The sequence below is a fragment of the Heptranchias perlo genome, chromosome 23 (genome assembly GCF_035084215.1).
Source record: "Heptranchias perlo isolate sHepPer1 chromosome 23, sHepPer1.hap1, whole genome shotgun sequence".
Classification (NCBI taxonomy): Eukaryota; Metazoa; Chordata; class Chondrichthyes; order Hexanchiformes; family Hexanchidae; genus Heptranchias; species Heptranchias perlo.
This window is the reverse complement of record NC_090347.1, coordinates 49435008-49450597: the sequence shown is the minus strand read 5'-3', so window position 1 is coordinate 49450597 and position 15590 is coordinate 49435008. Positions and strand designations below refer to the sequence as shown.

Genomic DNA, 15590 nt, shown 5'->3' with positions numbered 1-15590 from the left:
ATACCCAAAAACACAATCCCAATCTAAATCCCCAAAAACACAATCCCAATCTCAATACCCAAAAACACAATCCCAATCTCAATACCCAAAAACACAATCCAAATCTCATTCACTAAAAATACAAACTAAATCTCAATCCCCAAAACAGAATCCCAATCTCAATCCACAAAACACAATCCCAATCCTCAAAAATACAATCCCAATCCCCAAAAACACAATCCCAATCTCAATCCCAAAAAGAGAATCCCAATCTCAAACCCCAAAGACACAATCCCAATCTCAATCCCCAAAAATACAATCCCAATCTCAATCACTAAAAACACAATCCCAAACTCTATCCCCAAAAACACAATCCCAATCACCAAAACACAATCCCCAAAAACACAATCCCAATCTCAAGCACCAAATACACAATCACAATCTCTATCCCAAAAAGACAATCCCATTTCAATCACCAAAATCACATTCCCAATCTCAATCCCCCCCAAAAAAATCCCAATCTCAATCCTTAAACACAAACCCAATCTCAATCTCCAAAAACACAATCCCAATCTCAATCCTTAAACACAAACCCAATCTCAATCCCCAAAAACACAATCCTAATCTCAATCCCAAAACACAATTCCAATCTAAATCCCCAAAACAAAATCCCAATCTGAATTACCAATAACACAATCCCAATCTCAATCCCCAAAACACAATCACAACCTCAATCACCAAAAACACAATCACAATCTCAATCCACAAAACACAATCCCAATCTCAATCCCAGAAACGCAATCCCAATCTCGAAAACACAATCTCAATCACCAAAACGCAATTCTATACTCAATCACCAAAAACACAATCCCAAACGCCAAAAACACAATCATCAAAAACACAATCCCAATCTCAATCCCAAAAACACAATCCCAATATCAATCCCCAAAACACAATCCCAATCTCAATCACCAAAAACACAATCCCAATCCCAATCACAAAAACACAATCCCAATCTCAATCACCAAAAACACAATCCAAATCTCAATCCCCAAAAACACAATCCAAATCTCAATCCCCAAAAACACAATCCCAATCCCCAAACACACAATCCCAATCTAAATCCCCAAAAACACAATCCCGATCTAAATCCCCAAAAACACAATCCCAATCTCAATACCCAAAAACACAATCCCAATCTCAATACCCAAAAACACAATCCAAATCTCATTCACTAAAAATACAAACTAAATCTCAATCCCCAAAACAGAATCCCAATCTCAATCCACAAAACACAATCCCAATCCTCAAAAATACAATCCCAATCCCCAAAAACACAATCCCAATCTCAATCCCAAAAAGAGAATCCCAATCTCAAACCCCAAAGACACAATCCCAATCTCAATCCTCAAAAATACAATCCCAATCTCAATCCCCAAAAACACAATCCCAATCTCAATCACTAAAAACACAATCCCAAACTCTATCCCCAAAAACACAATCCCAATCACCAAAACACAATCCCCAAAAACACAATCCCAATCTCAAGCACCAAATACACAATCACAATCTCTATCCCAAAAAGACAATCCCATTTCAATCACCAAAATCACATTCCCAATCTCAATACCCCCCAAAAAAATCCCAATCTCAATCCTTAAACACAAACCCAATCTCAATCCCCAAAAACACAATCCCAATCTCAATCCTTAAACACAAACCCAATCTCAATCCCCAAAAACACAATCCTAATCTCAATCCCAAAACACAATTCCAATCTCAATCACCAAAGCACAATCCCAATCTAAATCCCAAAAACAAAATCCCAATCTGAATTACCAATAACACAATCCCAATCTCAATCCCCAAAACACAATCACAACCTCAATCACCAAAAACACAATCCCAATCTCAATCCACAAAACACAATCCCAATCTCAATCCCAGAAACACAATCCCAATCTCGAAAACACAATCTCAATCACCAAAACACAATTCTACACTCAATCACCAAAAACACAATCCCAAACGTCAAAAACACAATCATCAAAAACACAATCCCAATCTCAATCCCAAAAACACAATCCCAATATCAATCCCCAAAACACAATCCTAATCTCAATCACAAAAAACACAATCGCAATCTCAATCACCAAAAACAAAATCCCAATCCCAATCACAAAAACACAATCCCAATCTCAATCACTAAAAACACAATCTCAATCCTCAAAACACAATCCCAATCTCAATCCCAAAAACACAATCCCAATCTCAATCCCCAAAAACACAATCCCAATCCCCAAAAACACAATCCCAATCTTAATCCCAAAAAGAGAATCCCAATCTCAAAGCCCAAAAACACAATCCCAATCTCAATCCTCAAAAATACAATCCCAATCTCAATCCCCAAAAACACAATCCCAATCTCAATCACTAAAAACACAATCCCAAACTCTATCCCCAAAAACACAACCCCAATCTCAATCTTCAAAAATACAATCCCAATCTCAAAACCCAAAAACACAATCCCAATCTCAAACCCCAAAAACACAATCCCAATCTCAATCACCAAAAACACAATCCCAATCTCAATCCCAAAAAGAGAATCCCAATCTCAAACCCCAAAAACACAATCCCAATCTTAATGCTAAAAATACAATCTCAATCCCTATCCCAAAGACAAAATCCCAATCTCAATCCCAAAAACACAATCCCAATCTCAATCACCAAAAACACAATTCCAATCTCAATCACTAAAAACACAATCCCAATCTCAATCCCCAAAAACACAATCCCAATCTCAATCCCCAAAAACACAATCCCAATCTCAAACCCCAAAAACACAATCCCAATCTCAAACCCCAAAAACACAATCCCAATCTTAATGCTAAAAATACAATCTCAATCCCTATCCCAAAGACAAAATCCCAATCTCAATCCCAAAAACACAATCCCAATCTCAATCACCAAAAACACAATTCCAATCTCAATCACTAAAAACACAATCCCAATCTCAATCCCCAAAAACACAATCCTAATCTCAATCTCGGGTGAGATCTGGTAACGCAACACAGGCCGAATTTGGAGCCTGGGCTTTTCCTGCTCTGTGTGTAGGGATTCAGCATCTGAGGGGGTTTGGCTCTAACCCAGCACGGTGATGTAGGCCCTGCTCGATCCTTCAACCACATTTTCCGGGACCTGGAGGTGAATTTTCTCTGTGACCGTTTTGCCTGGAATGTAACAGATCACAAGGTCAAACAAGTGGATCATGGGTGGGGCCTCAAATGATACTGAATGTGGCCATCACTAACCCCCCAAACCCTGTACAATTACAACCCATCACCCACAATCCCATTCACAGTGCCGGCTCGAATAACCCTTCCATGAAAATTCTCCCACAGCTTGAACACCCCTCCCCCAGAGAGAGAACGCCTGATCTCACCCTAACCTCCCCCCACTCTTTCTCTCTCTCTCTCTCTCACTCTCTCACCTCTCTCACCCTCTCTCACCCTCTCACTCTCTCTCACTCTCTCTCACTCTCTCACCCTCTCTCACTCTCTCACTCTCTCTCACCCTCTCTCACCCTCTCTCACTCTCTCACCCTCTCTCACACTCTCTCACCCTCTCTCACTCTCTCACTCTCTCTCACCCTCTCTCACTCTCTCACCCTCTCTCACCCTCTCTCACTCTCTCACCCTCTCTCACTCTCTCACCCTCTCTCACCCTCTCTCACTCTCTCTCACCCTCTCTCACTCTCTCTCACTCTCTCTCACCCTCTCTCACTCTCTCTCACCCTCTCTCACTCTCTCACCCTCTCACCCTCTCTCACCCTCTCTCACCCTCTCTCACTCTCTCTCACCCTCACACTCTCTCTCACTCTCTCTCACTCTCTCTCACCCTCTCTCACTCTCTCACCCTCCCTCACCCTCTCTCACTCTCTCTCACCCTCACACTCTCTCTCACTCTCTCTCACTCTCTCTCACCCTCTCTCACTCTCTCTCACCCTCTCTCACTCTCTCACCCTCTCTCACCCTCTCTCACTCTCTCTCACTCTCTCTCACCCTCTCACCCTCTCACCCTCTCTCACTCTCTCTCACTCTCTCTCACTCTCTCTCACCCTCTCTCACTCTCTCTCACCCTCTCACCCTCTCACCCTCTCTCACTCTCTCTCACCCTCTCTCACCCTCTCTCACCCTCTCTCACCCTCTCTCACTCTCTCACCCTCTCTCACTCTCTCTCACCCTCTCTCACTCTCTCACCCTCTCTCACCCTCTCTCACTCTCTCTCACCCTCTCACCCTCTCACCCTCTCTCACTCTCTCTCACTCTCTCTCACCCTCTCTCACTCTCTCTCACCCTCTCACCCTCACACCCTCTCACTCTCTCTCACTCTCTCTCACCCTCTCACCCTCACACCCTCTCACTCTCTCTCACTCTCTCTCACCCTCTCTCACCCTCTCTCACTCTCTCTCACTCTCTCTCACCCTCTCACCCTCTCACCCTCTCTCACTCTCTCTCACTCTCTCTCACTCTCTCTCACTCTCTCTCACTCTCTCTCACCCTCTCTCACTCTCTGTCACTCTCTCACCCTCTCACCCTCTCTCACTCTCTCTCACCCTCTCACCCTCTCTCACTCTCTCTCACTCTCTCTCACTCTCTCTCACCCTCTCTCACTCTCTCTCACTCTCTCACCCTCTCACCCTCTCTCACTCTCTCTCACTCTCTCTCACTCTCTCTCACCCTCTCTCACTCTCTCTCACTCTCTCACCCTCTCACCCTCTCTCACTCTCTCTCACCCTCTCACCCTCTCTCACTCTCTCACCCTCTCTCACTCTCTCTCACTCTCTCTCACTCTCTCTCACCCTCTCACCCTCTCTCACCCTCTCTCACTCTCTCACCCTCTCTCACTCTCTCACTCTCTCTCACCCTCTCTCACCCTCTCTCACCCTCTCTCACTCTCTCACCCTCTCTCACCCTCTCTCACTCTCTCTCACCCTCTCACCCTCTCTCACTCTCTCTCACTCTCTCTCACTCTCTCTCACCCTCTCTCACTCTCTCTCACCCTCTCACCCTCACACCCTCTCACTCTCTCTCACCCTCTCTCACTCTCTCTCACCCTCTCACCCTCTCACTCTCTCTCACTCTCTCTCACCCTCTCTCACTCTCTCTCACTCTCTCTCACCCTCTCACCCTCTCACCCTCTCTCACTCTCTCTCACCCTCTCTCACTCTCTCTCACTCTCTCACCCTCTCACCCTCTCTCACTCTCTCTCACCCTCTCACCCTCTCTCACTCTCTCTCACTCTCTCTCACTCTCTCTCACCCTCTCTCACTCTCTCTCACCCTCTCACCCTCACACCCTCTCACTCTCTCTCACCCTCTCTCACTCTCTCTCACCCTCTCACCCTCTCACTCTCTCTCACTCTCTCTCACCCTCTCTCACCCTCTCTCACTCTCTCTCACTCTCTCTCACCCTCTCACCCTCTCACCCTCTCTCACTCTCTCTCACTCTCTCTCACTCTCTCTCACTCTCTCTCACCCTCTCTCACTCTCTCTCACTCTCTCACCCTCTCACCCTCTCTCACTCTCTCTCACCCTCTCACCCTCTCTCACTCTCTCTCACTCTCTCTCACTCTCTCTCACCCTCTCTCACTCTCTCTCACTCTCTCACCCTCTCACCCTCTCTCACTCTCTCTCACTCTCTCTCACCCTCTCTCACTCTCTCTCACTCTCTCACCCTCTCACCCTCTCTCACTCTCTCTCACCCTCTCACCCTCTCTCACTCTCTCACCCTCTCTCACTCTCTCTCACTCTCTCACCCTCTCTCACTCTCTCTCACTCTCTCACCCTCTCTCACTCTCTCACTCTCTCACCCTCTCACCCTCTCTCACTCTCTCTCACTCTCTCACCCTCTCACCCTCTCTCACTCTCTCTCACTCTCTCTCACTCTCTCACCCTCTCACCCTCTCTCACTCTCTCTCTCACCCTCTCTCACTCTCTCTCTCACCCTCTCTCACTCTCTCACCCTCTCTCACTCTCTCTCTCACCCTCACACTCTCTCTCACTCTCTCTCACCCTCTCTCACTCTCTCTCTCACCCTCTCTCACTCTCTCTCTCACCCTCTCTCACTCTCTCTCACTCTCTCTCTATGCTCCTACAATGATTTTTCCTCTATTCTCCTCCTTAATCCCCCATCCCACCCACTCTTTCCTCTCCGCACACCCTGGGCTTGAAGGAATCAACACTCCCAGACAGAGTGGGGAGGAGGGGATGTTTTCCAATCTTCAACCTCCTGACCCTCCCCCACTCCCCCCGCCGTAACACCCCTCGCCCTCCCCTAGTCCGGGTAATAAGAGACCCCTCCCCCGCCATAACACCCCTCGCCCTCCCCCAGTCCGGGTAATAAGAGACCCCTCCCCCGCCATAACACCCCTCGCCCTCCCCTAGTCCGGGTAATAAGAGACCCCTCCCCCGCCATAACACCCCTCGCCCTCCCCTAGTCTGGGTAATAAGAGACCCCTCCCCCCGCGGTAACACCCCGCGCCCTCCCCCAGTCCGGGTAATAAGAGACCCCTCCCCCCGCGGTAACACCCCTCGCCCTCCCCCAGTCCCGATGCTGAGGGACCCTCCCGTCCCCACTCACAGAAGAATTGGGAGCAGGACTTGCGAGTTTGAAGAGATTTACCTGCAGGACACAGGAAGGAGCTGAGGGTCAATTCTGTCTCAGTGCCCTCGGGCTGTAACAGAGAGAGAGAGAGAGAGAGAATGAGACAGTGAAAGAGAAAATCAGACACACAGAGGGTGGGAGAGAGTGAGAGATACAGAGACAGACAGAGAGCAAGAGAGAGAGTGAGAAAGTAAAAGTGAAAATCTGAGAGAGAGACAGAAAGAGAGAGGAGAGAGAGAGAGAGATGGAGAGACACAAAGAGCTTGACAGAGATAGTGATGGATAGAGTGACAGAGGGAGAGAGATAGAGAGAGAGAGAGAGACAGAGAGAGAGAGAGAGAGAAAGACAGAGAGAGAGAGATAGAGAGGCACAGACAGAGAAACAAAGAGAGAGACAGAGAGAATGAGACAGAGAGCCAGAAAAAGATACAAAAAGAGGGAGAGACAGAAAGAGGGAGAGAGAGGGAGACAGAGAGAGGGAGACAGAGAGATACAGAGAGACAGAGAAAGAGCGAGATACGAAGAGAGAGAGGGAGACAGAGAGAGAGACAGACATAGAGAGAGGGAGAGAGATACAGAGAGGGAGAAAGAGAGAAAGCGAGTTGGTTAGAGAAAAAAAGAGACAGAGAGAGAGAGGATGTGTCAGTGAAAATGAAAAACTGACTGTCAGAAAGGGAGAGGGATAGAGACTGAGACATATTAAAGGAGACAGAGTGAGAGATACAGATAGAGAGAGGGGGAGACTGAGGGAGAAAGAGAGTCAGAGACAGAAGGATGAGGAGGGAATGTTTGAGGACCAGTAGTGAGGTTGGAGTATGAGGAGGGAGTGAGTGACCCCCCCTGTAGAGAGGTTGGAGTATGAGGAGGGAGTGAGTGACCCCCCCTGTAGTGAGGTTGGATTATGAGGAGGGAGTGAGTGACCCCCTGTAGTGAGGTTGGAGGATGAGGGGGGAGTGAGTGGCCCCCTCTGTAGTGAGGTTGGAGTATGAGGAGGGAGTGTGTGAGGCCTCTGTAGAGAGGTTGGAGGATGAGGGGGGAGTGAGTGACCCCCTGTAGAGAGGTTGGATTATGAGGAGGGAGTGAGTGACCCCCTGTAGTGAGGTTGGATTATGAGGAGGGAGTGAGTGACCCCCTGTAGTGAGGTTGGATTATGAGGAGGGAGTGAGTGACCCCCTGTAGTGAGGTTGGAGTATTTGGAGGGAGTGAGTGACCCCCTGTAGTGAGGTTGGATTATGAGGAGGGAGTGAGTGACCCTCTGTAGAGAGGTTGGAGGATGAGGGGGGAGTGAGTGACCCCCTGTAGAGAGGTTGGATTATGAGGAGGGAGTGAGTGACCCCCTGTAGTGAGGTTGGATTATGAGGAGGGAGTGAGTGACCCCCTGTAGTGAGGTTGGATTATGAGGAGGGAGTGAGTGACCCCCTGTAGTGAGGTTGGATTATGAGGAGGGAGTGAGTGACCCCCTGTAGTGAGGTTGGATTATGAGGGGAGAGTGAGTGACCCCCTGTAGTGAGGTTGGATTATGAGGAGGGAGTGAGTGACCCCCTGTAGTGAGGTTGGATTATGAGGGGAGAGTGAGTGACCCCCTGTAGTGAGGTTGGATTATGAGGAGGGAGTGAGTGGCCCCCTGTAGTGAGGTTGGATTATGAGGAGGGAGTGAGTGGCCCCCTCTGTAGTGAGGTTGGAGTATGAGGAGGGAGTGAGTGACCCCCTGTAGTGAGGTTGGATTATGAGGAGGGAGTGAGTGGCCCCCTGTAGTGAGGTTGGATTATGAGGAGGGAGTGAGTGGCCCCCTCTGTAGTGAGGTTGGATTATGAGGAGGGAGTGAGTGACCCCCTGTAGTGAGGTTGGATTATGAGGAGGGAGTGAGTGGCCCCCTGTAGTGAGGTTGGTTTATGAGGAGGGAGTGAGTGGCCCCCTCTGTAGTGAGGTTGGAGTATGAGGAGGGAGTGAGTGACCCCCTGTAGTGAGGTTGGATTATGAGGAGGGAGTGAGTGACCCCCTGTAGTGAGGTTGGATTATGAGGAGGGAGTGAGTGGCCCCCTCTGTAGTGAGGTTGGAGTATGAGGAGGGAGTGAGTGGCCCCCTCTGTAGTGAGGTTGGATTATGAGGAGGGAGTGAGTGGCCCCCTCTGTAGTGAGGTTGGATTATGAGGAGGGAGTGAGTGGCCCTCTGTAGTGAGGTTGGATTATGAGGAGGGAGTGAGTGACCCCCCCTGTAGTGAGGTTGGATTATGAGGAGGGAGTGAGTGACCCCCTGTAGTGAGGTTGGATTATGAGGAGGGAGTGAGTGACCCCTGTAGTGAGGTTGGATTATGAGGAGGGAGTGAGTGACCCCCTGTAGTGAGGTTGGATTATGAGGGGAGAGTGAGTGACCCCCTGTAGTGAGGTTGGATTATGAGGAGGGAGTGAGTGACCCCCTGTAGTGAGGTTGGATTATGAGGAGGGAGTGAGTGGCCCTCTGTAGTGAGGTTGGATTATGAGGAGGGAGTGAGTGGCCCCCTCTGTAGTGAGGTTGGAGTATGAGGAGGGAGTGAGTGACCCCCTGTAGTGAGGTTGGATTATGAGGAGGGAGTGAGTGACCCCCTGTAGTGAGGTTGGATTATGAGGGGAGAGTGAGTGACCCCCTGTAGTGAGGTTGGATTATGAGGAGGGAGTGAGTGACCCCCTGTAGTGAGGTTGGATTATGAGGAGGGAGTGAGTGACCCCCTGTAGTGAGGTTGGATTATGAGGAGGGAGTGAGTGACCCCCTGTAGTGAGGTTGGATTATGAGGAGGGAGTGAGTGGCCCCCTCTGTAGTGAGGTTGGATTATGAGGAGGGAGTGAGTGGCCCTCTGTAGTGAGGTTGGATTATGAGGAGGGAGTGAGTGGCCCCCTGTAGTGAGGTTGGATTATGAGGAGGGAGTGAGTGGCCCCCTGTAGTGAGGTTGGATTATGAGGAGGGAGTGAGTGGCCCCCTGTAGTGAGGTTGGAGTATGAGGAGGGAGTGAGTGACCCCCTGTAGTGAGGTTGGAGTATGAGGAGGGAGTGAGTGACCCCCTGTAGTGAGGTTGGAGTATGAGGAGGGAGTGAGTGACCCTCTGTAGTGAGGTTGGAGTATGAGGAGGGAGTGAGTGGCCCCCTGTAGTGAGGTTGGATTATGAGGAGGGAGTGAGTGGCCCCCTCTGTAGTGAGGTTGGATTATGAGGAGGGAGTGAGTGACCCTCTGTAGTGAGGTTGGATTATGAGGAGGGAGTGAGTGACCCCCTGTAGTGAGGTTGGAGTATGAGGAGGGAGTGAGTGGCCCCCTCTGTAGTGAGGTTGGATTATGAGGAGGGAGTGAGTGACCCTCTGTAGTGAGGTTGGATTATGAGGAGGGAGTGAGTGACCCCCTGTAGTGAGGTTGGCGTATGAGGAGGGAGTGAGTGACCCCCTGTAGTGAGGTTGGATTATGAGGAGGGAGTGAGTGACCCTCTGTAGTGAGGTTGGAGTATGAGGAGGGAGTGAGTGGCCCCGTGTAGTGAGGTTGGAGTATGAGGAGGGAGTGAGTGGCCCCCTGTAGTGAGGTTGGATTATGAGGAGGGAGTGAGTGACCCCCTGTAGTGAGGTTGGAGTATGAGGAGGGAGTGAGTGACCCCCTGTAGTGAGGTTGGATTATGAGGAGGGAGTGAGTGACCCCCTGTAGTGAGGTTGGATTATGAGGAGGGAGTGAGTGACCCCCTGTAGTGAGGTTGGATTATGAGGAGGGAGTGAGTGGCCCCCTCTGTAGTGAGGTTGGATTATGAGGAGGGAGTGAGTGGCCCCCTCTGTAGTGAGGTTGGATTATGAGGAGGGAGTGAGTGACCCTCTGTAGTGAGGTTGGAGTATGAGGAGGGAGTGAGTGACCCTCTGTAGTGAGGTTGGATTATGAGGAGGGAGTGAGTGGCCCCCTCTGTAGTGAGGTTGGAGTATGAGGAGGGAGTGAGTGGCCCCTGTAGTGAGGTTGTGGTCTTGGTCTGTGTGGTTTGCTCTGACCTGGATGATCAGTGATTTCTGGATTATATCCACCGCTCCTTTGACTGGTACAGTCACCAACTCATTCCCACACAGAGAGTCCGATGCAATGGATTCTGCTCGAACTGTCACATTCTGAGTCCCTGGAACACAAACAGAGAGGGGTGAGAGGGATTGGGACTCGGAGCAGGAACCCCGGGGCTGATTCACCCCCTCCCTAACCCCGGGGTCACTGGACAGGGATCAGGAGCAGGAACCCCGGGGCTGATTCACCCCCCTCCCTAACCCCGGGGTCACTGGACAGGGGTCAGGAGCAGGAACCCCGGGGCTGATTCACCCCCCTCCCTAACCCCGGGGTCACTGGACAGGGATCAGGAGCAGGAACCCCGGGGCTGATTCACCCCCCTCCCTAACCCCGGGGTCACTGGACAGGGATCAGGAGCAGGAACCCCGGGGCTGATTCACCCCCCTCCCTAACCCCGGGGTCACTGGACAGGGGTCAGGAGCAGGAACCCCGGGGCTGATTCACCCCCCTCCCTAACCCAGGGGTCACTGGACAGGGATCAGGAGCAGGAACCCCGGGATGATTCACCCCCTCCCTAACCCAGGGGTCACTGGACGGCTCATGTTCGTCCGGTATGGACATGATGTGCCGAATTGGTCTCCTGTGCAGTGACTTTCTATGATTCTATCATTCTATGATTTTATACATTTTTATATTAATTCTCGTCACTGGCAGGGCCCGTCTCGATTGCCTGTTGCCTGTTGCCCCTGAGAAATTGGTGGGCCTTCTTCTGAGTGGCCACCTCACAGGGCGGTTATGAGTCAGCTGTGTGGGTGAGGGAGGTCAGCACAGGCCGAGAACGGAGCCTGGGCCTTGGGTAGATGACTCACCCAGTCCAGTGGCGGTGAGATTCCAGCTCAAAGTCACGCTCTCCTTGGAACAGACGCAGGTCTGGTGTCCAGTGTTGAGGTTGGACATCACCTCAAAGCCCTGGGCCTGGAGCAGAGTCACCTGGACCTGAGGGGGAGAAAGGATCAGGAAAGGATTAGACTCCCATCCCCACGGCAACTTAACAATCAAACTGAGTTCACCGCCCTCCTCCGAAGAGCTTGTCCTCTCCCTGGGCTGCTGCCTCTCCCCTTGGGTCCGGTCACCCCATGCACAGAGCAGGCTCCATCCCCGTACTGAGGCCTCAACACACGCACACGCCCCCTCCCACAGTCGAATAGTCAGCCCACTCACTCACCATGATGCATTGTGTCATGTAGTTGAAGACTTTGGCTTTGAGCTTAAAGCCTTCGGTCCTGATGACGGAGTAGGGGAGGGCGAGCTCCAGGAAGAAAGGTTTGAAGGCATTGAGGGAGACGGTGTCCGACAGTCCGAATCCCACCTCCCCGGTACAGAACATACTGCCCTTCCATTCTGTGATAGAGTCCGGCACTGTGAGAGGGAGGGAGGCACTGCCGCTGGAACTGAGATCGGAGGGAGAGAATTAGTGTGTCACCCATTAGAGAGAGGAGCCCTTTAACCCAGTAACCCAGAGGGCGAAAGGTCAGTGGCTGACCCACTAAGGTCATAGCTACACACGACAATGTTTCAGAACTTCACTGGTAAAATGAGAGGCAATTGTAGCAGTCTCCCTACCCGACAGGGATCAAATCCCAGATCCAGGTCTCCGGGAAGTATATGCGAGTTTTCACGGCAGGGCCCACAGGCTCGGGTGAAATACTATATCCCACTCGAGAATGCATCACTGCAAGAGGAAACAGGGTCATTAGACTGTGTCAAAGGTCACGCAGCGAGAGGCAGGGAGGGGAGGGGAACCATAGTGTGAGGGGGGAGGAGTCCCACAGTCCAGGGGGGGGGAGGAGTCCCACAGTCCGGGGGGGGGGGGGAGGAGTCCCACAGTCCGGGGGGGGGAGGAGTCCCACAGTCCGGGGGGGGGGGGAGGAGTCCCACAGTCCGGGGGGGGGGAGGAGTCCCACAGTCCGGGGGGGGGGAGGAGTCCCACAGTCCGGGGGGGGGGAGGAGTCCCACAGTCCGGGGGGGGGGAGGAGTCCCACAGTCCGGGGGGGGGGAGGAGTCCCACAGTCCGGGGGGGGGGTGAGGAGTCCCACAGTCCGGGGGGGGGGAGGAGTCCCACAGTCCGGGGGGGGGGAGGAGTCCCACAGTCCGGGGGGGGGTGAGGAGTCCCACAGTCCGGGGGGGGGGAGGAGTCCCACAGTCCGGGGGGGGGGTGAGGAGTCCCACAGTCCGGGGGGGGGAGGAGTCCCACAGTCCGGGGGGGGGGGGAGGAGTCCCACAGTCCGGGGGGGGGGGGGGAGGAGTCCCACAGTCCGGGGGGGGGGGGAGGAGTCCCACAGTCCGGGGGGGGGGAGGAGTCCCACAGTCCGGGGGGGGGGAGGAGTCCCACAGTCCGGGGGGGGTGAGGAGTCCCACAGTCTGGGGTGTGAGGAGTCCCGCAGTTTGGGGGTGAGGAGTCCCACAGTTTGGGGGTGAGGAGTCCCACAGTTTGGGGGGTGAGGAGTCCCACAGTTTGGGGGTGAGGAGTCCCACAGTTTGGGGGTGAGGAGTCCCACAGTTTGGGGGTGAGGAGTCCCACAGTTTGGGGGGTGAGGAGTCCCACAGTTTGGGGGGTGAGGAGTCCCACAGTTTGGGGGTGAGGAGTCCCACAGTTTGGGGGTGAGGAGTCCCACAGTTTGGGGGTGAGGAGCCCCACAGTTTGGGGGTGAGGAGTCCCACAGTTTGGGGTGAGGAGTCCCACAGTTTGGGGGTGAGGAGTCCCACAGTTTGGGGGTGAGGAGTCCCACAGTTTGGGGGTGAGGAGTCCCACAGTTTGGGGTGAGGTATGTAACACCCATTTTCTGCTCCCCTTGAAATTGAATGTCGCCCAATCTCTTCATCAATTAGGGGCTACAGTTGGCCTGGGGTTCGGGAGGGGCTGATTCAGCACGGCCGGCTGCTCCAAACCTTCATTCCTTACTAATATCGGGTCCATTTCCACAGTAGACGGGCGCATGATAGTGAGTGTCTGTCACAATCTTCAGCCCCATATCCTGAGGGAAGAACAGACAGTATCATTGGTCCTGGAGCAGGAGGACTGGGGTCTGACCCATCAATTCCCGATTAATCCACCCAACCGTCACTCCATCTCTCCAATCATCACTCCATCACTCCAACCGTCACTCCATCACTCCATCCCTCCAACCGTCTCTCCATCCATCCAACCGTCACTCCATCTCTCCAACCATCACTTCATCCCTCCAACCATCACTCCATCCCTCCAACCGTCACTCCAACCGTCACTCCAACCGTCACTCCAACCGTCACTCCAGCCGTCACTCCAGCCGTCACTCCAGCCGTCACTCCAGCCGTCACTCCAGCCGTCACTCCAACCATCATTCCATCCCTCCATCATTCCATCGCTCCATCATTCCATCCCTCCAACCATCATTCCATCTCTCCAACCATCACTCCATCACTCCAACACTCCATCCAACACTCCATCCCTCCAACCGTCACTCCAACCGTCACTCCAACCGTCACTCCAGCCGTCACTCCAGCCGTCACTCCAGCCGTCACTCCAGCCGTCACTTCAGCCGTCACTCCAACCATCATTCCATCCCTCCATCATTCCATCGCTCCATCATTCCATTCCTCCAACCATCATTCCATCCCTCCAACCATCACTCCAACCATCACTCCATCCCCCAACCATCACTCCATCCCCCCAACCATCACTCCATCACTCCATCCCTCCAACCATCCCTCCATCCCTCCAACCATCCCTCTATCCATCACTACATCCCTCTAAACTTCAATCCATTCCTCCAATCATCTCTCCAACCATCACTCCATCTCTCCAACCATCACTCCATCCCCCAAACATCACTTCATCCCTCCAACCATCACTCCATCCCCCCAAACATCACTTCATCCCTCCAACCATCACTCCATCCCTCCAACCATCACTCCATCCCTCACTCCAACCATCACGCCATCCTTCCAAACATCATGCCATCCCTCCAACTATCACTCCATCCCTCACTCCACCCCACCGACCATCACTCCACCCCTCCGACCATCACTCCACCCCTCCGACCATCACTCCACCCCTCCGACCATCACTCCACCCCTCCGACCATCACTCCACCCCTCCGACCATCACTCCACCCCTCCGACCATCACTCCACCCCTCCGACCATCACTCCATCCCTACATCCATCACTCCATCCCTCCAACCATCACTCCATCCTTCAAATCACTCCTCCAACCGTCACTTCCGACCGTCACTCCATCCCTCCGACCGTCACTCCATCCCTCCGACCGTCACTCCATCCCTCCGACCGTCACTCCATCCGTCCAATCATCACTCCATCCGTCCAATCATCCCTCCATCCTTCGAACCATCTCTCCAATCATCTCTCCAATCATCTCTCCATGCCTCAATTCATCCCTCCATCCATCCCTCTATCCATACCTCCATCCATCCCTCTATCCATACCTCCATCCATCCCTCTATCCATACCTCCATCCATCCCTCCATCATCCCTCCAACCATCACTCCATCCCTCCAACCATCTCTCCAACCGTCTCTCCATCATTCCTCCAACCATCACTCCATGCCTCCAACCATTCCTCAATTCATCCCTCCATCCATCCCTCCATCATCTCTCCAACCATCCCTCCAACCATCCCTCCAACCATCACCCTTCTCTCCATCCATCCCTCTAACCAGCACTGCATCCCTGAATTCATCACTCCATCTCTCCATCAATCCCTCCAACCATCACTCCTTCTCTCCATCCATCCCTCTAACCAGCACTGCATCTCTCCATCTGTCTCTCCAAACATCATTACATCTCTCCATCCATCCCTCCAACCATAACACCATCGCTTCAACCAACCCACCATCAACCCTTCATCCATCACTCCATCCATCCCTCCAACTATCACAAAATTCCAAGATCCTTA

The 15590-nt window shown here is 52.4% G+C and overlaps 1 protein-coding gene across 1 annotated transcript in view; it reads right to left on the bottom strand.

Annotated features, from left to right (window-relative positions):
• The window catches only part of LOC137341340 (alpha-2-macroglobulin-like), a 188382-nt gene that overhangs the window by 113537 nt on the left and 59255 nt on the right, over positions 1–15590 (bottom strand). The window contains exons 17-23 of the mRNA XM_068004464.1: positions 13600–13672; positions 12261–12369; positions 11863–12088; positions 11507–11633; positions 10634–10755; positions 6663–6714; positions 3126–3209 (exon numbers count right to left, since the gene is read on the bottom strand). Coding sequence (XP_067860565.1) covers positions 3126–3209; positions 6663–6714; positions 10634–10755; positions 11507–11633; positions 11863–12088; positions 12261–12369; positions 13600–13672 — 793 coding nt within the window. The remainder of the gene's footprint in view (positions 1–3125; positions 3210–6662; positions 6715–10633; positions 10756–11506; positions 11634–11862; positions 12089–12260; positions 12370–13599; positions 13673–15590) is intronic.